The following is a 22,462-nucleotide window of genomic DNA, read 5'->3' as shown; positions in this document are numbered from 1 at the left end:
CACTTCGTTAATTTGATTATATTTTCATTTCGTTTGAAGTGTAATTTGAATTTAGAAATATTTTTGGATTAATTTTTTCGTATTTCAATAAATTAATTTTTCTAAATCAAAACCACCAGTAGAAGTGAAGTGTGTGCTGAGGCAATGTGGAACCTCAATGGCTAATCATGTCATATTTTTTGGGCCTGTCCGAAAATACAACCTTTTTGGCAAGAAGTAGCGGGTAAAATTGAAAAGATAGTAGGAGAGGAGCTTGAATATTCATTCATGACATTATATCTAGGGAAAATACCAGAAACTGTTTTAGAGAAGGAAAAATACTTATTAAAGATACTTCTAGCAAGCAGTAGGAAAGTCATAACTCATAAACGATTGCATTCTGACCCTCCAACAAGGGACCAATGGCTAGGAATTGTAAATGAAATATATTGTATGGAGAGACTCACATTTTATTTTCAATAAAAAAAAAGAAGTAAAAAAGAAAAAAAAAGTGTGTGCCGATACAGTCACTGTTAATACTAGCCATGATTTGTGTATCAGTAGATGTAAATTATTAATAATACTTACATTCTCTGTAATTTAACAGAACGTACATTTACATCCAAATCCTGATGAGAATAATTTTTTTTTTTATAAAAGGAGTGTGTCACTGTCAGAGAAACATTTCTATTCTTCTAATTCATTGCATACAGTAAATTTACACGACCAAATTCTTATGAATGTGCTATGAGGGATTGGACAATATAATAGGATGCAGACGGTGCAATAAACGGAGAAGAACCTTATAGTTAAATTGCACTTGACCCAGCCCATTAGCTAGTTTCACACGAAATTTCGCCAAACCCATTTGCACCTAGACTTAGCACATGCTTGCACAAAAATACCAAAACACCATGGCCATGCCAACTGACATTGCCCTAATAACTTAAAGCATAGTGCTACGCTTAGCCCTAGCGCTCTTAAAATAGGGTCCGAGGAGTAAATGATGACAGAAGTTTCATTTAGAAGAAATAGTAGATAATGTAATGTAAAATAAATCATCAGCCCCACTGTACTCTACTTGAAAATGATAACATCACAAAAATACAGGTATAATTATTGGCGAGTACCAAAGTATTGGTATTCTAAAAATGATATTAGTGCATCCCTAATGGAGAGAAAATCAGACAGAAAGAAGGTGGAAGAGTGGAATAATATGATGGTGACTGACTGGTCCTCTGTTTCCAGGGTTCCTTTCCCTTTGGCCTCTCCCTGTATGGACTCCATGGCTGTGCTGTATAGAGCTTTCTGAGCCTGCGGTCTCCTGTGGTCCGGTGTCACGGCTCCCTCTGTCACCCCGCCCTCCACCACACCCATTCTCTCACGAGATGCCTGATCCGCGTTATGGATCCCCACCAGCAGACTGTAGTCCATAATCTTAAAACTCTGCAGAAGCTGACAAATAAAGATATGGATCAACATTAGACCGTGAAATGTTTCTAAAAATATATTTTGCATTTTTGTTTTATCTTTGTTATAATTTTCAATATATTTCTTGATATTTATGAATTTGCTCTGAAATGGGTTAAAATAATTTTTGTTTTTTCAACTAAGCAGCTATAGAGCTGTTCAGGTTGTGGTCCAAAAACCTGGAAAAGAATTAGCATTTTCGAGCCATAGGTTGCCGTGGGATTTTCCTATTCATTTTTATAATTGCAGTTTTGGATTCTTAAGTTAAATAAGGTCTGTGATAAACATAACTTTTAAGACACTTGAACGTTTTTTTCGACAACATAAATTACACACAGTCATACCCCAAACAGGAATTTTGAAGCCGCCGTGTTTTTTTTAAAATGTTGCTAGTTGCTAGATAAGAACTACACTACTGTCCGTTCGTCAGGCACGTACACTCACATGCTTGTCAGCAACATTCTTTTTTTAAAACATGGCGGCTTCCAAATTCACTTTTGAGGTATGGCTGTGTGTAATTTATGTTGTATAGCAAAACATCCAAGTAAATTTACCTACCTGTATTTATTACTAAAACATTTCAGTACATGAAAGTGCCACATGGGGACTTTAGTGAGCATTTGTAGTTATGACGCAAACAAATTGTTTAGTCTCAGTTCTGATTCATTGAAGCAAATTAATTCAATTGATCCATCTCAAAATTCAACTTCATATTGGCCGACTTTTCCTCCCATTTTCAGCCAATAGCTTCATTTACAGTATCAACATCTTTTATTCAGTCTATTACAATTGTTATGTTAATTTGGTACTCCTGTTGTTATTTCAGTGAGCTCCAAGTGACAAGAAATCGGTGAGAAAGTCAGAGGGAGTTGGTATTATCGGTCACCCCTCTTCTGAATTGGTGAGTGTAACAGACCTCTGACTGGAAGTGAGAGTTCACCAAAACAGTCAGTAGTTGTGACAACCTTGTCTGAAATTGAGTTGTTTAGAGTCAGGTTATGAGACACCAGCTTAAGAAAACGTAATGGACACATCGCATTAATGAACAAAGCACATAAAATGAATTGTGATATGCATGATGCTGCTTCATTTGAAATTGCCAGAACAATCATTGCAAATACATTATGAATACTCAATATATATATTGCCCATCCCTAATAAACATAATCCTAATTAATATGCAATAATACCCAAACACAGATGTGCAAGCTCACCAGGCAGTCTCGCTGGATGGTTTTGCAGAGGGCGTTGTAGTTGTCTGGTTCTAGTTGGATGCCCTCGGGCATGTCCTGGATGAAGTCCAGGTCTTTGTAAGTAGGGACGGTCTTCTCTCTCTCTTTAGGGGAGGCACGTCGCTTGTATGTGGAACCCTTAAGGTCATATTTGAGGTGCATAGGCACACTGCGCGGCAAGAGGTTATTCATTACCACGATACGGATATTCTTTCCACCCGCCTGCACGCAATACAAGCCGTAAAACTTTGGAAGCAACGTCCGCTTGTTCTGATTCAAATTCTGAGGAGAAAAATTTGAAAACAATATAGAATATTGTGGACATCCCAGTTCAGGCATGATTGTAAGATCAACAACAGGTGGTGTCATGGCCCAAAATGTACTTTTTGCAACGCCTTCCAATGATGGGTGAATTAAGAACATTTACTGGCCATAAACATGTCTTACTGGCCATGAAACTGTAATTGCATTGAAAATGTGATAATTTAGCTGTTTTCCCTTGGTGAAGCTGCACCCGTCATACAACGTGAACATCTATACTGATTTTTTCCCCTCAATTTGGTTGCTTAATGTGTGGAAAAATTCCACATGGAGATCTTACTGTTATATTTACTCTCATTTGGTACTTTGCCAGTGTTCATTTTTGGCCATGGGTGGTGTTTAACTGTCTTAAAATGATATTTTATTATTTAAGTAGTAGTACTAATTCCATTAGTTATCAATAACATTATATAAAGCACATACATAAGCACTAAATTGATTAATGCTTACCATGAAGTATCCGGGCAGCAGTTTCTGCAGGAATTCTGCTTCCTTGTGCTGCACTGTTTTAATGATGAACTCATCATCGCTAGTGACATAAAATATTGATCCACTCGCTCCAGGGTTGGAGAGTTCGATTAAGGGATCGTTACACAGAGAGTACTGTAGAAAGAGAGAAACCGCACAAACACATCAAGCATGTCTCTAAGGAGAATGAACAAATCCATAATGACGAGTGTTAAATGGATCAAAGAATAATGAAAGAAAATAGCATTATTTGGATCTTCTGAGAACAGAAATTAAACTCTTGGTGCTATGATACTAGTTAAGAAACTGACTATGTAAGGAAATTCTGTGAGTGAGCGTGTGTTTCAGCTAACCAGATAGTCGTCAGGTCGAATGCCAAAGAGTTCTCTGAAGTAGCGGAAGGCGATTGGAGCGTAGGTCTTAAACCTGAAGTCACCGTGGTGATGTGCTGGAGTCAAATTACTTCCTTCACTGTGGGCAAGACAGACAGAGACCTTGTTTACATCTGGTATTAAGATGAGTCTCAGGTGATTTGATCACATGAAGTCAGATGAGACACATCACCATTTACACCTGGTCGATTAAATGAGTTTCCTGTGACCACTAGTGATCGGATTTCGAGGGGAGGTTCTCTGATTTCATGATGACATGAACAATGATACAACAATGACTATGTCAGTGTGTCACTGCATGATAATAAACTGCAAAAAAGTTAGAAAAGACAAAGAAAGCACAAAGAAAACCGGCACAAGCTTCTCCCAGACGCACATGAATTGCAACCTAAGCACAAACACAACATTTCTTATTGTCTAAATTGTCAGTTATTTTAGTAGAGCACCTGTATTAGCTGAGCTTAAAATGTGTGTGGTTTGTGTCAATGCATGTTGATATCAGACAAACTGAAGAAAATCTTTGAAGTTCTTGTGCTTGTGTATGTATTCGCTTTTTAAAATTTTCCAATCGGACTGTTATTTCCTTTTAAACCGCTCGTAACCGGCAAAGTTTAAACTCTTGTTTTAATACAGCGGCTGACTGACAGGTGAGCAGTGGTGCTTCACTGCTGTCAGGAACACATACAGGACAGATAGCATTTACACCTCAAATGTGATGTGGTCGCACCTCAAATGTGATGTGGTCGCACATGTTTTTAACCTATCCCCATATGTGTTTTTTATTTGATCACAAAACATTTTGCACCCTGTTTACAACTGTATTTAATGCAGACCACATGTGATCTGATCACCCGAAACGCATCTTAATACCAGGTGCAAATGGGGTCAAAGTGATGCGTTTATTTATGGAAAATTAGATAAAAGAATAGAAAAAGTCCCAAGAACTGTCATAGCTTGCAAGTCTTTATTAGCAACATTTTGGTCAAAGACCTTCTAAAGAAACTGCTGCTAAAGATTTGCAAGCTCCGACAGTGTGCAGAATTTCTCCAATGCATTGTAGACATCTTGCCACAGCTATTCAAATACTATGATACAACATGGATAAATAGCTCTGGGAAACACACATAAGTACACAGGTGCCAACACAAACAAGATTTGGGGAGGGTGCCAACACAAACCATGATCTCTTATGTAATAATAACACATCTTATCAGACACACACCTGGGGAAGAAGATGCTCTCCACTACATAAAAGTCCTGCATGAGGACGTCTCTCTCGGCTTTCTGACTGAGGCTGCCCACCGTGTGCGTGATGCCCAACTGGATGGCACCTTTAAGGGCGGAGGAGGGCGTCTAAAGACAGACAAAAAAAGGTGTGTGTGAGTGAGAATGTCTGAGAAAGACAAACAGAGAGGATAGGCAGTAAAATAATGTGATTATTTTAAACCACGTACAATTGAGTTGTGGTTCAGGCAGTGTGGGAACAATGCATTTCATGATTACAGAATACAGTATGTGTCATATCAACATCCCTTTCCTTTGCAACTCCTCCCTTTGCTCTATTCCTCTTTTCTAGACCAAATTCTCTCTTTTGCCCTTCCTCTGTTTTCAGGGGACACATCTGACCCAGGGTCACAGATTAACCAGGGCTCTGGGCAAATATGTCAACAAAAGTGACAAAAATGGCCCCAATATTTAAAATAAGGGGGCAAAAAGTTAAGGGGCCAGTAATGAATATATGTTTTTACCATGTATAACTTTATGTATAACATTATTTTGCTTTACTGCACTTTAACGAGAAGTAAAGGTTGATTCCTGAACTTTTGCGAGGAGGACACAAGCATGCATTTAGGAAAACAGATGGTAATGCTTTGTGGAGCTATGAGGTTTTCAATACAAATATGTTGGAATTGGGTTCATTATTCAAGGTATATCTACATGCTATTAGATGACTGCTATCTAATAGTAAATAATATAAAGCACACCTACAGAGCCACTTTGTCTAATTGCAGCAGATTTAAGCAGTTTAACATCTGCTTTAAGTGCTTTGACAAAGTTATTTGATTATAAAGCAATTTAAGGTGCTGTAAGCAATTTCAGCATTCTGAAGCTTTCACATGAATGAGCCGTTGAATTAGCCACGCCCCCTCATTCCAAAACCCTGCCCTCCAATTATCATTTTGAGACCAAAACCGAGCAAAAGAACAGCATTGTTTGTTCCTGTGGCTGTCAAATTCAACAGTGGCACAATAGTGTCCTCAACTGACAAACATTATGAATCATACCCTCAATGATCCGCTTCAAATACAGCACTATGAGAACGAGCAAATTTATTGACAGGTGAAAAGCATCAATGTCCGCGGACACATTTTTGTTTGCTGTTTACAAAGTCTACAGCTGTCACAGAGACCACTAAAATATCTCAGGACACTTATTTCATTAATATCTTTAAGGGAATAGGACCATTTTCTGCATACTTTTCCATGAAAAACTAAATCGCTTACAGGACCTTTAAAGCTATTATGTTGTTGTTCTGTATTGTTTGTTTAAAGGAAAGCTCAATCGACAGCATTTGTGGCATAATATTGATAACCATAAAAATTAGTTTTGACTCGTCCCTCCTTTTCTTTAAAGAAAGCAAAAATCGAGGTTACACTGAGGCACTTAATGGAAGTGAATTGAAAATGAGTCAATTTTTGGAGGGTTTAAAGGCAGAAATGTGAAGCTTATAGTTTTATAAAAGAACTTGCATTCAACTCATGTATTATTTGAGCTGTAAAGTTGTTAAAATCGTTGTTTTTACAGTCATGTTAGGGTTTGTTGACATTAATCGTCATGGCAACGAAGTTGTAAAATTGCTATAACTGTACTCAGAAAAGGTTAGTAAGTGATTTTATCCACTAAAATCATGTTTATATGCATATTGTTTATGTCTTGTGGCTATACTTTTGAAAAAGTAATTTTTTAAACATTAAAAAAATTGGCCCCCATTCACTTCCATTGTAAGTGCCTAACTTTAACCCAGATTTTTGATTTTTTTTTTTTTTTTTAAGAAAAGGAGTCTGTGTGAATGAGGGCATGGCTGAGCGTTCGTCTGGGGAGAGAGGAAGCGGTAAGGTTTTCACCTGAGATGAACTGCTGCTAATTGTGATTTCTATGTTCACAGTGAGAGGCGGGGAGATAAAAGGCCGCCCAAAACCCTAGAGAGAGAGAGACTAACCCAGCTGACAAGCTGTGTGTGTGTTGGCCGCTGTCAGCTGTTATAAAGCTTTACAGTCACGCTTGAGGCGGATGTGTTTGATTTATAAATAAAAGTGACGTACCTGAGTTGGAATCGCTGTTCCCCGCTTCCTCATTTCATTGGACCTTTACAGAGTGTCAAAATAAATTTTTGTGGTAATCAACATTATGCCACAAATGGTGTCGATTGAGCTTAACTTGTAATGAACCCAGAATATTAATTTAAGTGCTTAGTACTTAATAAATTATATATAAAGTAAATAGGCTGTATAAATGTATCTATCTAGTAATGTAATAAGTGCTTCTGTGGACAATGTAGTGACCCACAGCTGACGGATATCCACATTCTCAGAGGTAAGTTTGTTGAATGTGAAGCTAATATAAAGAGATGTGGAAAACAAACCTCAGATCAGCTGTAAAATATAAATATACCCTCATAAAAGGTAAAAAACTACCCCCAATATAATCCAGAGGGTAACTTTTGCCCCTTAATGTCATTCATTTCTGACCCTGCTTTGACCTCATGCTGACCTTTTTGTAAGTCGTTTCCCCTGTGGGATCAACTCCCCGGTGACCAATGGTCTTCTTCATACTCTGAGATGATCCTGGACCCTAGTTAGAGAGAGAGAGACAGCAGAGTGACAGAGACAGAAAAGGAACAGAAAAAGCATGGATAATTCCTCTGGTTTCATGTCAATAGACGAGATTCTAATGGTCTCAACTCTGTCCAGGTTTGCCTTCCTGTTTGACAGGTGCTTCCTCCAGTCCAACACATCCCTATGTGTCTGTGCATCCTCTCACTTGATACATGTGAATCTTCAAATGACAATGAGAGCAGTGTGCATGTGTGTAACTATATTTGGCCATTTCGAGATCCTTCTCACATGGCTTGATCAACACACAGAAACAGGAAAGTCAGCTTTAGTTAGTCAGCAGGGCTCATGTTTTCACATACCTCTATCAATGTCCAGCAACTAAAATAACGCTCAGTCTTGTATGAAACTGAGGATACTGATCTAAATACTTTGCTGACAGACAATTCTGTGTAAAACTGAAATGAGAAAACATCTGAGGGTGAAAATATTTGCAAGAAGCATTGAAGCAGACACCATTATGCCAGTATTTGACTGATCTATAAACCAAACAATGCCTATCCCATCCTGCACTGGGAAGATTTGTTATTAAGTGTAGGTTATGAACTCATTCCTTTTTGTGCTGGGTGTGTGCTATCTACACTTCCTGTTTAACTGAGACTAATGTGACAAAGATTTCAGTGACTCAAGAAAGAATTCATCCTCACTTTGATTCTATTTACACAAAAACTTGTTTTGCATTATGGATTTACAAAACTATCCATTTTAAAAATTGGTTATCTGAACGACTAGTCAGTCTTATGGAAGCCCTGTATAATTATCTTCCAGCAGACATGATCAGATGCATTTGTTAACAATATGTATGGAGTGTAGTGGGTAGGGTATCACACAGATATTCAACATAGCGATTTGATGTCTGACAGTCCTTGTCTTTGAAATGTATTGTTGCCGGCAGTGAATTTGTTGTGCGGTGCGCTGTCAGCACACTCAAACCCTCTCCAAGAAAGTACACCCCGTTAATTCATCCTCTTTAAAGCAGTGCAGCTAAATATAGCCAGTTCTAGTCAAGACTTTTTGACTATTGTGTCCCATTCCTACTTTACATCAAAATAAAGGACATATGAGAAATATACTAAAGAGGAGTCAATGATAAACAAACATGCACAGTCGTCACAAATTAAAACTAGATGAGAGGATTTAAAGAATAAAAATATTTCTGCGTATGGCTAACAAAAAATGTCGTAATCCGACATGAAACAGATCAATACTTCAGTCACAATATCTTTTAAATGTATAGTAAGTAATAAGCACTTCAAAAGTGTAAATGAAGGTCTTACCTCTGTTGCAGTCATCTTTCGAACTCCGCTGGACCCTGTAATGTTGGAAGGGGAGAGAAAGCGTGAGAAGAACATTAATATATGCCAGAGGGGAAGGTGGAATAAGATGATCTTTAGTTCACACCACTTCTCAAGTAAGAGCAGTACTGTTGCTTTAGGAAACAGATCTGCTGTTTCTTTCCTAGAGGAACAAAAAAGTTAAAACATGTCTGTTTAGCACAATGCCAACCTATAGCAGAATGCCTCAGTACTGATGAATAAACCAATGCACAGAGACTTTTGTTTAGCTATCCTGACAACTCACATTAATATGCACAATATAAATAGAGTCACACTGTAAAAACACCTCTGGCAAACAAACACACACAATTAGGAGGAATGTGCACTGAATAACAGCTCAAAGGAGAGGCGTGCCATTAGACTACTTTTCTACGTGATCGAACTTGCATTTTTGCCTTGGCCATATGCTGACAGTCCACGCAGACTGTGCGCCACTTGTATACTATTCCGATCAGCAATGAAGACAACTGAAGTATACTCTGGCCTTAAGTGACCACTCTAGGGTGATTCTCACAAAACCTGTCAAGAAAATGGCCTGAAGACTTAATGAGCACCTATTATGGTTTTTCAAATATTACCTTTCATGTAGCGTGTTATACAGCTGTTTGTGAATGTAAAAAAGTCTGCAAAGTTTCAAAAATCAAAGTGCATGAAAAATGGAGTTATTGACTCCAAAAAGAAAGAACTGATTCTGAACACCTGAAACGAGTCGTTAGTAATTCCAGACTTACTTCCTGTACTAACCTAGTAATTTGGTAACAAAAAACCCACCTCTGGTCTGTTTACATGTACAGCCAGTGCAGGCTGTTAGCCTGTTAGCGTCTGCTAACCGGCTAACTCACGTTACTGTCAAACTACATATAAACTTACCACAGAGAAACGTCCTGTTCGGGTTGATCTTCCGATGTATCACTATCGGACTCGGGCTCAAATTGGTAAGGTAAAACAGACATTTTTTCAGATGGAGCTGAAAATCGGATATGGTAGTGGGCATTTCCTTTCCGACACACACTGTAAGCAGTAGACCAATCACAATGGACTGGGACATCTGACCAATCAGAGCAGAGTAGGCTCTCTGAAAGGAGGAGTTTAGAATGAATCCTTTAGAACGGATCATTGAACGAGTCGTTTTTGACACTGGGAAAAAAAGGTAATGCTGCAATTTAAATTATGAGCAAATTAAAGTGTTTTTTAACCTTGGATGCATGTAAATCTATTGTATGAGACCTTTAAAACAAAATTAGGCACGTTTAAAAATCATAATAGGTGCACTTTAAATTATTTTCATGACAGTTTTGCACATATTAACCCCAATTCTCTTCAGCGCAACATGAAAAAAGATGGTCATTCAATTATATATTATTTAAATTGTCAAGTGTTTATACACCATAGCAGTACTCACTTTTATTTTAAGATATTTTTATTTTTGATAAATCATTGTGCAATAGGGCTGGGTATCGATATGGATTTCCCAATAGATTCCAATTCGATTCCGATTTCAATTCAATATCAGTTCATATGGGTATGCTTCAGTTCTAATGTCCCTTTTGCTTACATATAAAATAAATTCTCTCCCAGCTAATGCTGTTAATTATACCGGGGACATTCTCCCTAGGTACATTACGAAAATGTTTTTTTCTAATTATAATTTATTAGTTTTTTATCATTTAGGTCACATTTTGGCTTTTTAAAAATGAACAAATCCAAGTGTTCAATAAATAAATAACATTATATTTCATATTGTATTTTTATTACATTTTTATTGTTTAATTGCATAATTTGTACCATTTACAAGTAATAATAATAATACGTTTTATTTAAACGTGCCTTTCCACAAGCTCAAGGTCACTTTACACCATATACATTTAACAGGACAAAGCACATAAATATACATTTCAACAGAAGTTACAATCTCAATTATTGTAATTATTGATTAAAGGGGAAAGAAAACATCAATCAGTAACAGACAGATAATGCGCTGAGAAAAGATGTGTTTTAAGCTGAGATTTAAAGATAGAAATAGAGGAGGCTCTGAGGCAGAGAGTTCAACATTTTAGGTGCAATTACACTTGACATTAATGCTTGTCCACTTGTCCTGGACAAGTGGATTTTTGAAGGGGCAAGTGAAAAAGAATTTTACTTGCCCAACCGGACTAGTAGACTGATTAAAATGTCAATAACAAAAAAAAAAATAACCGGCTATATTTGTGAAAGCCTTGGCCTGTTTCACTTTTTAGAAAGTGAATTTTCTTATTCTGCTGTTGAAAGTAATCCAGAGCACATAATTTTATAATTCACTAGTGATCTAGTAACAGCTGCGCCCTGTTTGATTGACAGGCGGTGTATGTGTGTGTATTAAACATGCGTGTGTGTGTGTGAAAATGCTCACGCTAATGTGCACCTGAACGGTCAAATACATTCCGCCAAAATGTCCAGGTACCTTGGTGAGGTATTTATGTAAACACAGAGAGTGATGTCTAAAGTGAACGTAAACAGCGGAGAAAAAGCAGATTTGTATTAAAATGTCGGCCTTGTAAGTATAAATGTAAGCTAACAGACCTGCTGCCGTCTAGTGTGTCATTATAATAATCAAACAACCAGAACAAGAAAACACTCACTGCTCTTGACTGAATAACTTAAGTAGCTTTAAAAAGTATTAATGTATTATAATCATACAGTAAAGACCAGTAGTTGTTTTATGTTGTATTTCATTATGAATGTTTACATGAATGCTTGATAGCCTACTGCTATTTTACAAATTTTCTTAATTTGTATTTTTTTGTTCTATTATTTTTATCTATTTCTTTTTTTCTTTTCTCCCCTTTTTCTCCCCAATTTGGAATGCCCAATTCCCAACGCGCTCCCCGTGGTGGCGTAGTGACTTGAATCTCAGTTGCCTCCGCGTCTGAGACCGTCAATCCGCGCATCTTATCACGTGGCTTGTTGAGCGTGTTACCGCGGAGACATAGCGCGTGTGGAGGCTTCACGCTATTCTCCGCGGCATCCACACACAACTCCCCACGCGCCCCACCGAGAGCGAGAACCACATTATAGCGACCACGAGGAGGTTAACCCATGTGACTCTACCCTCCCTAGCAACCAGGCCAATTTGGTTGCTTAGGAGACCAGGCTGGAGTCACTCAGCACGCCCTAGATTCGAACTCGGAACTCCAGGGGTGGTTATCAGTGTCTTTACTCGCTGAGCTACCCAGGTCCTCATTTTGTATCTATTTCTATTCATTGCGGGGTTTTTTTATTGTTATTTTATTACTGACTGTTTACTAGTCTTGAATAATTACTTAAGAACTTGAAACCATTCTTCCATAATTAACAAATTAGTTAAGTGTTATTATTTGTTGTGATTTTGTAGCTGGTATTGAGAATCTTCAAATTTCACTACAGACTCCTGAAATTTTGGTATTGTGATAATGTATAGCCTTTATTGTACATGGTAGATGTTGCTGCAATAACATGATGAAAAAGTAGATCTCATTCCATAGAACTATGAGCATCCCTGCAGTTAATGATGGCGATGGAGGCTTTCCTTTATTTGACTACCGTACGTGACATAAAATAATTATATGACAATAGCCTCCTCTCCTACCCAGTGCACTTTACATTTCTGTCACAGTGAATTGAGTTGATTGCATAGGTACACTATTAGGTTGGGCATCGGTCATAATTTTAGAAAAATATACAACACAAACTTTGACATGTTACTTGAGCATGTAACTTATATGTCATTTTTTCTCTCCAGATAAGTAACTTTTTTACTTGGACAAGTGAATGACAGGTTTACTTGTCCAGAGGACAAGCACATGACAATGCTTCATGTCGAGCCCTGCAACCAATGTGTTTATGATTAAATTACTACTAGAGCAAAAAAATTGTTTACAAGAGCACAATGTTCTTCATAGATCTAGCCTCTTAATTTTGCTCTCAAAGTGCACCAGATTGATGCGTTTAACTTTAAAATGTAAAAAATGTTCCCCCCAAGAGGGTCCGAGGTCAATCCACCACAGTCTCACAAAATACTGTGGGAAATACTGCTCCAGTTTCACATTAAACAATAAGTGTAATGGCAAATGTTCCCTCTACATTGCAAGTAAATCACTCGCATATGCAAGTAAATTTTGAGCTATGCGACTAAAATATGTCCGTTATCAGCCACTGGCGATTAAACATTAACATTTCACTCGCCAGTGATTAAAGTGTTGTGTAGTGTCGAAGCACAGAGTTCCTTTTACTAAATAAAAAGCAGCCAATTACTAAACTGCATTCAGCCTCATCTTTTCCTGCATGCAGTGTCTCAGGAGTGCACAGGAAAACACGTTTAGTTGAAGTTCGAGCGTCTCATGGAACCGCATCGCGGACATCACACAGAGAAGCTCACTTGAGAGCACGTGAAGGTGAAAACGTAAAACGGACCAAGACTAAAGGTTTGTTCCTTAACCTAGTGAGCGTCCTCCGGAGGCAGCATTGTAAGACATCACAGGCACACTCCCAACGTGAAGGCTGTTCCAAAAGGTAGATATCTTAATTATGCTGCCTCTTAATATATCTCGTTTTGGTTCAATTCTAAGGTAAGTTTCGGATGTATTCTTCCCCGGGTAGGTGATCCCAGAATGCACCGTAATGAGCTCGGTGGAAAAATAAATCCAAGATGGCGGACGAAACGAGAGAAATTTAGATTATAAATACACTTATTATCCATTCAATACTGAAAAGTATCGATAAATAAATGTTTAATATGATACAAAACCGACTATTTTACCCAAAATGTTTATGTGCCATGCATATCATGGCTCATTAGAAGACAGCATCATTTCTCTAGCGACACTTGTATTGAAATCAATTGAGAGTCGAGTCTCGTGCACTGCGCAAGAGGAGCGCTATTTGAATGATGCGTGGAGTTGCTGCATATGTACAGCATTCCAAATCGCTCTCTGCCATAGATGACAGCTGCCTATGTAGGCTGGAGACAGCGAGGCAACTCACTAAGTTTTGGAACAGACCCTAAATCTGACAAAAAAGATATTGCCTATTTTAGTTATTTAGAAATATTTTGATACTTAAAATATTAATTATTATAAAATGTATACTTTTATATTTTATATCTGATTGTCATTCATACATTTTTGAAGCCTGAAAAGGAAATCACATACCCATATTTTATTATATGTCCCACGCTAAATTTGTATAAATTTGTGTGCACGTAGCACACAGTGACAATTAATCGTCATGTTCTTGAAAGACCTAAAACAGGCAATTAATCGTCATAATCGCAATTATTTGTTTGATAATTAATCGTCAGCCAAATTTCATAATCGTGACAGACCTAATTTTCATTATTAGGTCCCAAACGTGTCAATTATTTATTAAAAAATGTGTATGAAATTTCAAACAGTGACAACAGCTTGTATCATTATTAAAAATGCAATTTCATGAAATCATATAAATTGATAGAATATGAACTTTGTACATTTTTAAAAAGCTAAAATGTGATAAAAATGACAAGGTGAAATATAAAATAAAATGTACAATATTGCATACTTTATTGCATGGTCATATGAAGAGGCCCCCTTTCTTGGTTTGCTTAATATCTTTTTCAGTTGCATTATGCTTAAATGTAATCAAAAGTCTGGCAAGTAAAAACAAAAATCAAGTTGGCCAAAAGGAGAAACATATTTAAAGTATTTAGAAATATTTTGATATTTAAAACATTATTTTTCAAGTCATTCATAGATTTTAAAGCCTTAAAAGGAAATCATATTTCCCTTTTTTATAATATGATTTATATATTTGAAGTTAAATGTAAATCCACCAAAGACTGAATAAGGAAGAGAAAAATTATTCACAGCTCGTCTTAATGCTGCTCCCGATCTGATCAGCTGCACGTGTGTGCACTCTCCAAATGAACGTGACAGGTGAACAACACGGAGACTGATGAGAAAGACAGCGGTAATATTCCCAGTGTGATTGTACACAGTGTGATTGTAGCTCAACTTCGTCCATCATGCAGGTGTACACCGGCTTAAGACCATAACTGGCCTCGGCGTGTGCATGTTGATGAACGGTCTCCTTTCTTTTCACCCATAATAAAGCGTTAGTTCCGTGACTTCATTTCAAACCATGGGGAGGCTTCAGGCTATATCTGGGAGAATCAAACATCTGCCGATCCTTTTGCCATGATGATCGCATCTCTATCGGCAGGGGTTTATGAATATACACAAATTGGTTGATATACAATGAGTCCTTTCTAGATAAACTTGACAATTTCTAGATATTGATTTCTAGATAACTTTCTAGATAGACTTGGTTTAGATTTAATTAATACCTACACTGGCTAAGAATTATTTTGCAGTTTTCTTATTCTATTATTTCTGAACATCGGGGTTTATAAGATTTAAATGTATTTTATATTTACACTGACAACTTTCCCTCTGTGGTGTATTTGTACATTTTTCTTGCACACCTTTGTTACCTATAATGAAAAGAACTTCGATTTCTCTAACCAGGTTGCCTTGCATTCTAATAAAGAACAGACAATTTTAATCAAGTTGGAGTACATTTTAAATTTGAAAAAATAGAACTGTGAATTGTCCATTAGTTTGCCATATCGCCCAGCCCTACATACAGTGCTGTGAAAAAGTATTTGCCTGATTTCTTCTGTTTTTGTGTATGTCTCATTCTAAATTGTTTCAAAAATTCAAACACAATCTAACGTAAAACAAAGGCAATCTGAGCAAACACAAAATACAGTTTTTAATGATAATGTTATTTATTGAAGCAAAAACATTATCCAATACCAACTGGACCTGTATGAAAAAGTATTTGCTAAAATTAGTTACTAAATCCCCAAATCTATGAAACTGCATTCATAATGTGGTTCAGCTGGACTAGACACACCCAGGCCCGATTACTTCCAGCCCTGTTCAATCAAATCAATGCCTAAACAGAACTTTTTCAGCAGCATGAAGTTGGCTAAAAGGTCTCACCCAGCAGCACACTATGCCAAGGTTGAAAGAAATTCCAGAAATGATGAGGAAAAAGGTAATTTAAATACATCAGTCTGGGAAGAGTTACAAAGCTATTTCAAATGGAGAAAACTTGGCACAGCAGTGAAACTTCCCAGAAGTGGCCGACCTTCCAAAATTCCTCCAAGAGCACAGCGGCAACTCTTCTAGGAAGACACAAAAAAAAGCCAAGGACAACATCCAAGGATCTGCAGGCCTCTCTCACATCAATAAAGGTCACTGTTCATGACTCCACCATCAGAAAGACACTGGCCAAAACTGCCACCCATGGAAGAGTTGTGAGGCAAAAACCACTGCTAACCCAGAAGAACATTAAGGCACGTCTGAATTTTGCCAAAACACACCCTGATGATCTTCAAACCTTTTGAGAGAATGTTCTGTGGACTGATGAATCAAAAGTGGAACTGTTTGGAAGACAGGGGTCCCGTTACATCTGGCATAAATCAAACACAGAATTCCACAAAAAGAACATCATACCTACGGTCAAGCATGGTGGTGGTACAGTAGACTGATGGTGTGGGGATGCTTTGCTGCTTCAGGGCGAGGGCAACTTGCAATAATTGAGGGAAACATGAATTCTACTCTCTACCAGAAAATCCTAAAAGAGAACGGCCGGTCATCAGTCCATGATTTGAAGCTCAAGAGCAACTGGATTATGCAGCAAGATAATGATCCAAAGTAGAGGAGTAAGTCCACCTCCGAATGGCTCAAAATTAGCTAAATTAAAGTTTTGGATTGGCCTAGTCAAAGTCCTGACTTGAACCCGATTGAGATGCTGTGGCAGGACCTTAAATGGGCAGTTCATGCTCGAAAACTGTCCAATGTGGCTAAACTAAAGCAGTTCTGCAAAGAAGAGTGGGCCAAAATTCCACCATAGTGTTGTGAAAGACTGATCTCCAGTTATTGGAAGCATTTGGTTGCAGTTGTTGCTGCTAAAGGTGGCACAACCAGCTATTAAGTTTAAGTGGGCAGTTAGTTTTTCACATGGGTGATATAGGTGTTGGATAACTTTTTTGCTTCAATAAAAAATCTATATTTGAAAACTGTATTTTTTTGTTTGTTTACTCAGGTTGCCTTTGTTTCGTGTTTTATCTTATTTGAAGATCTAAAACAATTTAGTATGAAAAATACACAAAAATAGAAGAAATCTTTTTCACAGCACTGTATCTCAGTGGCCAGCAGATCCAGGTATGTGAGAGGATACTAGGGGTTGTCAAAGTTAGTCTGAGGACAACACATTATGACATCAAACATGAATGAATCACAGGGAGATTGAGCAGTAGGAGAGATGTATGAAAAGGGTAGCATACAATGGCTCACCCTGTAATTTCAGAACGCCGGCCCACATGCACGCACATACAACTGCATGCTTACTTGGCTGCCTGAATAAAGACATAGCCTATACACTTCTAATGTTTCAACATGATCACACAGGAAGTCGGCATGTTGTTTTCAAGAGTTCCAGTACCCTAGGATTGGCCACAATATGCCGACTCTATCAGACATCTTTGCATCGGCTCCAGTGTGTTTACCTTCCCCTGTGGCGCGACTGAATCAGTAGCATAGGAGACCCAGGTTCGGATCCCAAGTTGAAATCAGGAAGTAATCCCGTCAGCATAATCAATGACGAGTGCAATCCGAAGGTTGCATTTTCCCCTCTGATATTAAATTTTGACTCCATTAATGGTTAGGCTTAGTTTTGGTGTTTGGGTTGGGGGGTACAACTTATACAATATTCATTCCTCCTCACTGTATTACTGCCTACACCCAACAACAGTTACTGCTTTGGTCACTTGAGGCAGTATTCGGTAGTATACTTTCGGAGTTTCAGTAAGCACAGACCAATTTTAGCTAAAGAAAAGTCAACCTACTGTTTAGAAACTTTTTAGAATTTACTATATTTATCAATTGTTTATCCATTTGAAGATGTCCCTAACAGCAGGTTTTGTCATATTTAGGGATGTCCCAATACCGATACTGGTACTGGGTCCGATACCACACTTATATACTTGTACTCGTGCTCGTAAAATCCTGATATCAAAATCCAATACCATCTGACAAACGAATGTCATTCCGTAAACATGTTATGTCCTGGTGTGATTATTAAACCGCAAAGGCTACGATTTAATGAGGTAAACATATACAGTAGTTTGCAGGTGCTGCGCGCTTCAAATGCGTGTGCTTGTGAATGTGTTGCGCCAGTGTTTTGCTGACATAAAGACACAAAGTTCTCATACCTTTTGAGCTTCTTGGCTCATATACACGGAAAACACCATCATGAGCACTGCTTACAGTTTGTAGCAGATGACAGCGAGCAGAGTACTGATTCACATTGTAGCACGAGTCATATACAGACAACATATCTATTTAATTTAATAGCAACCTTTTGCAGTTTAATAATCACTTTGAGTCACGTAGCGGCTGGCTTTTCCAGAGTGAGAAGCTACCATCATAACAACACAGAAACACTTTAAATGCTCAGCCAAAATAAAAGCTCTTCAAAAAGGAAAAAGATCACTACTGTATAATTATGTAATATTCACTGTAATACTACTTCTAATAATAAATCAATAGTAAATGTATTATATTTAAGCAATATCTCACATTTGTGATTCTGCACTTTATTAAACAAAAATAACTCCAATGCTGTATTTTGAATTGTGCTGATGTTCTGTATAAAATCTCTTGATCTGATAATAATAAAAGCATTTTGTTGAAAATGAATTGTTATATTTCTGTTTGATTAAAGATTTAATGAATTCATTTATTTAAACACCATTTTGATGATTTAATTTAAATAAACTGTTGATATGGTATCCAGAAAAAAAGAAGAAGAAAAAAAAAAACAGGCATTGGACTCAGTATCGGCGAATACCAAAAAAGAAGAATCAGTACTCGTACTGATTCTCAAAAAAATGCTATCAGGACAGCCCTAGTCATACTTCAGGCTAACTTCTGGGGACAAATTTGTCCCTAATGTATAGTTAAGTAAACCCTCACATACTTTTAGCTACAATATGTCAAGCATGATCCAGTGGCACAACATCCAGGAATTATGATACACATTTACAAGTTGGTTCTGCCAACCACAGAGGCACTAGTTATGTTCCCAAAGATTACTGGACACTTTCATCATCAGTCTGAAATATCAATTCATGTTCCCATCTGCTTCAATCACACTCATTTTTTAACCACTCCACAGATTTAATATTAGCAAAATATAGTTTTGACAAGTTATTTAGGACATCTACTTTGTACATGACATAAGTAATTTTTTCAACAATTGTTTACAGACAGATTGTTTCACTTTTAATTGACTATATCACAATTCCAGTGTGTCAGAAGTTTACATACACTAAGTTAACTGTGCATTTAAGCAGCTTGGAAAATTCCAGAAAATGATGTCAAGCCTTTAGACAATTAGCCTATTAGCTTCTGATAGGAGGTGTACTGAACTGGAGGAGTACCAGTGGATGTATTTTAAGGCCTACCTTCAAACTCAGTGCCTCTTTGCTTGACATCATGGGAAAATCAAAAGAAATCAGCCAAGACCTCAGAAAAAAAAATGTGGACCTCCAAAAGTCTGGTTCATCCTTGGGAGCAATTTCCCAATGCCTGAAGGTACCACATTCATCTGTACAAACAATAGTACACAAGTATAAACACCATGGGACCACACAGCCATCATACCACTCAGGAAGGAGATGCATTCTGTCTCATAGAGATGAACATAGTTTAATGCGAAAAGTGCAAATCAATCCCAGAACAACAGCAAAGGACCTTGTGAAGATGCTGGAGGAAACAGGTAGAAAAGTATCTATATCCACAGTAAAACGAGAACTATATCGACATAACCTGAAAGGCTGCTCAGCAAGAAAGAAGCCAATGCTCCAAAATCACCATAAAAAAGCCAGACTACAGTTTGCAAGTGCACATGGGGACAAAGATCTTACATTCTGGAGAAATTTCTCTCTGGTCTGATGAAACAAAAATTTAACTTTTTGGCCATAAATTTTGACCATCATTATGTTTGGAGAAAAAGGGGTGAGGTTTGCAAGCCAAAGAACACCATCCCAACCATGAAGCATGGGGGTGACAGCATCATGTTGTGGGGATGATTTGCTGCATGAGGGACTGGTGCACTTCACAAAATAGATGGCATCATGAGGAAGGAAAATTATGTGGATATATTGAAGCAACATCTCAAGACATCAGCCATGAAGTTAAAGCTCAGTCACAAATGGGTCTTCCAAATGGACAATGACACCAAGCATACCTCCAAAGTTGTGGCGGAATGGCTTAAGAACAACAAAGTCAAGGTACTGGAGTGGCCATCACAAAGCCCTGACCTTAATCCAATAGAAAATTTGTGGGCATAACTGAAAAAGCGTGTGCGAGCAAGGAGGCCTACAAACCTGACTCAGTTACACCAGTTCTGTCTGGAGGAATGGGACAAAATTACAGCAACTTATTGTGAGAAGCTTGTGGAAGGCTACCCAAAACATTTGACCAAAGTTTAAACAATTTAAAGGCAATGCTACTAAACATTATCAAAGTATACAAATAAATGAAAATTCTCATGATATAGATAATACATCTAAACTGATGAATGCTGCTATATAAAGTACTTACAACACTAGAGATCTGTAGGCAAAGCTATTTGTGTCCATTTTACAACTTTTCTCTTTTAAAATGAGTTTTAAAGAGTTTATAAATCCGTCATTTCCATAAAGAAATGTACATCAAGTCAGAAAATGAGCGTGTGCTGATGTTCAAATTCGACAGCGTGAGCTATGGAGAGAAAATGGCCAAGATGGCTCGTTCAAATAACCAAAACAACCCAGTTTAATGTAAATAACCAAAAAAAATAATACATATATAAATATATATATACATATATATATATATATATATATATATATATATATATATATATATATATATATATATGTATTATTTTTTTGGTTATTTACATTAAACTGGGTTGTTTTGGTTATTTGAATATATATATATATATATATATATATATATATATATATATATATATATATACACATACATACAATCTTAACTGACCTCAGTTTATTCATTTAAGTTATTTAATATCAGCTCTGTGAGATATTTTATATGATGAGCTAGTTAGCATATAGCATGCTAGCCCCAGTTCCACATCATCGATCGGGATTGGGGGGGGGGGGGGACATGCAAAACGTAAAACTAAACTCAAATAACCACACATGCACACATCTAATTAGTTACGGGTATGACATGTTTACCCACTAGCGACTTACATTGATTAAAATGTGTTTTGTTATTGTTGTTGAACAAAAGGCTTGACTAAAGCCAAAACCAGATCCATAGCAACAGACCAACATTGAAACACAACACACACACACACACACACGCGCGCGACTCTATCAGCCATTAACAGAACTGATCAGTATATAAATATAATGTTTTAATTTACCTGGAGGGGCAGAGAAGCCCGTGTCTGGTGGCCCGGCGGACGCCATTTGCATTCGGGTTAACTGGACTCGATCCCTGACCGGAGCCACAGACAGACCGAGGAGGGTGTCCGGTTCCGCTTGGACTGACTCTTGCATACTTTACTGACACCGACTATTATCTGTCTATAATAACCACTCAGATAATCACAAACACCGTCTCTGCCAACTATCTTCATACAGAAACTACATTATTACATGCATTACTTTACAATGACTCGTGGTCAAACGTTCAGTACTTTTTATACACAGTCAATGATCCCTATAAATCTATTAAACTCAATGACAGTTTGACCTAGAGACATAAAACCAACTGCAAAACACTCAGAAATTAATAAAATCGATATGGAAAAAAAAAAAAAAAAAAAACTTTTAAAATTCAGCTTTGTGCTAGGCAAAGAAAACCTATTCATGCATGTCCAAGTTAGTTTGGGTTGAAAATGTTATAGGCACGGAGAGTTTAATGGGTATTGTCGCTTATGTTAAACGAATGTCAAATATAAAACTAACTTTACCGCACTTAACAGGTTATATGTGATAGACTGATGAATACACAGTCTTGCCTTGTTGCTTCCCCATCCATGTCTGTGAAACCAACCCAGGCGCCAAGCCTTTATGTACACATTGCTAAAAATAACAAGACAGAACTGTTCACAGAATAGACAACATCTTGGGAAAGGCAGACTTTAAGCATGCGAGAGATTTAATGGTAGTTATTAAGTCAATAAGACTTCTTTGTGTGTGTGTGTGTGTGTGTGTGTGTGTGTGTGTGTGTGTGTGTGTGTGTGTGTGTGCCAGGTATTCCCTACACTGTGCGGACCAAATGTCC

The 22,462-nt window shown here is 37.4% G+C and overlaps 1 protein-coding gene across 3 annotated transcripts in view; it reads right to left on the bottom strand.

Annotated features, from left to right (window-relative positions):
* The window catches only part of LOC127452966 (phosphatidylinositol 4-phosphate 5-kinase type-1 alpha-like), a 35,169-nt gene extending 12,964 nt beyond the window's left edge, over nucleotides 1-22,205 (bottom strand). The window contains exons 1-9 of one of the 3 annotated variants that reach the window (XM_051718899.1): nucleotides 21,597-22,205; nucleotides 9,033-9,067; nucleotides 7,634-7,714; nucleotides 7,186-7,228; nucleotides 5,085-5,215; nucleotides 3,824-3,941; nucleotides 3,453-3,605; nucleotides 2,664-2,963; nucleotides 1,211-1,434 (exon numbers count right to left, since the gene is read on the bottom strand). In XM_051718899.1, the coding sequence (XP_051574859.1) occupies nucleotides 1,211-1,434; nucleotides 2,664-2,963; nucleotides 3,453-3,605; nucleotides 3,824-3,941; nucleotides 5,085-5,215; nucleotides 7,186-7,218 (959 nt within the window). In that variant the 5' untranslated portion in view covers nucleotides 7,219-7,228; nucleotides 7,634-7,714; nucleotides 9,033-9,067; nucleotides 21,597-22,205. The remainder of the gene's footprint in view (nucleotides 1-1,210; nucleotides 1,435-2,663; nucleotides 2,964-3,452; nucleotides 3,606-3,823; nucleotides 3,942-5,084; nucleotides 5,216-7,185; nucleotides 7,229-7,633; nucleotides 7,715-9,032; nucleotides 9,068-21,596) is intronic. The other 2 variants (XM_051718898.1, XR_007899340.1) reach the window with 2 other exon arrangements.
* Nucleotides 22,206-22,462: the final 257 nt, after the last annotated feature.

The sequence above is a fragment of the Myxocyprinus asiaticus genome, chromosome 15 (genome assembly GCF_019703515.2).
Source record: "Myxocyprinus asiaticus isolate MX2 ecotype Aquarium Trade chromosome 15, UBuf_Myxa_2, whole genome shotgun sequence".
In the NCBI taxonomy this organism is placed as follows: Eukaryota; Metazoa; Chordata; class Actinopteri; order Cypriniformes; family Catostomidae; genus Myxocyprinus; species Myxocyprinus asiaticus.
This window is presented reverse-complemented; position numbering and strand designations above follow the sequence as displayed.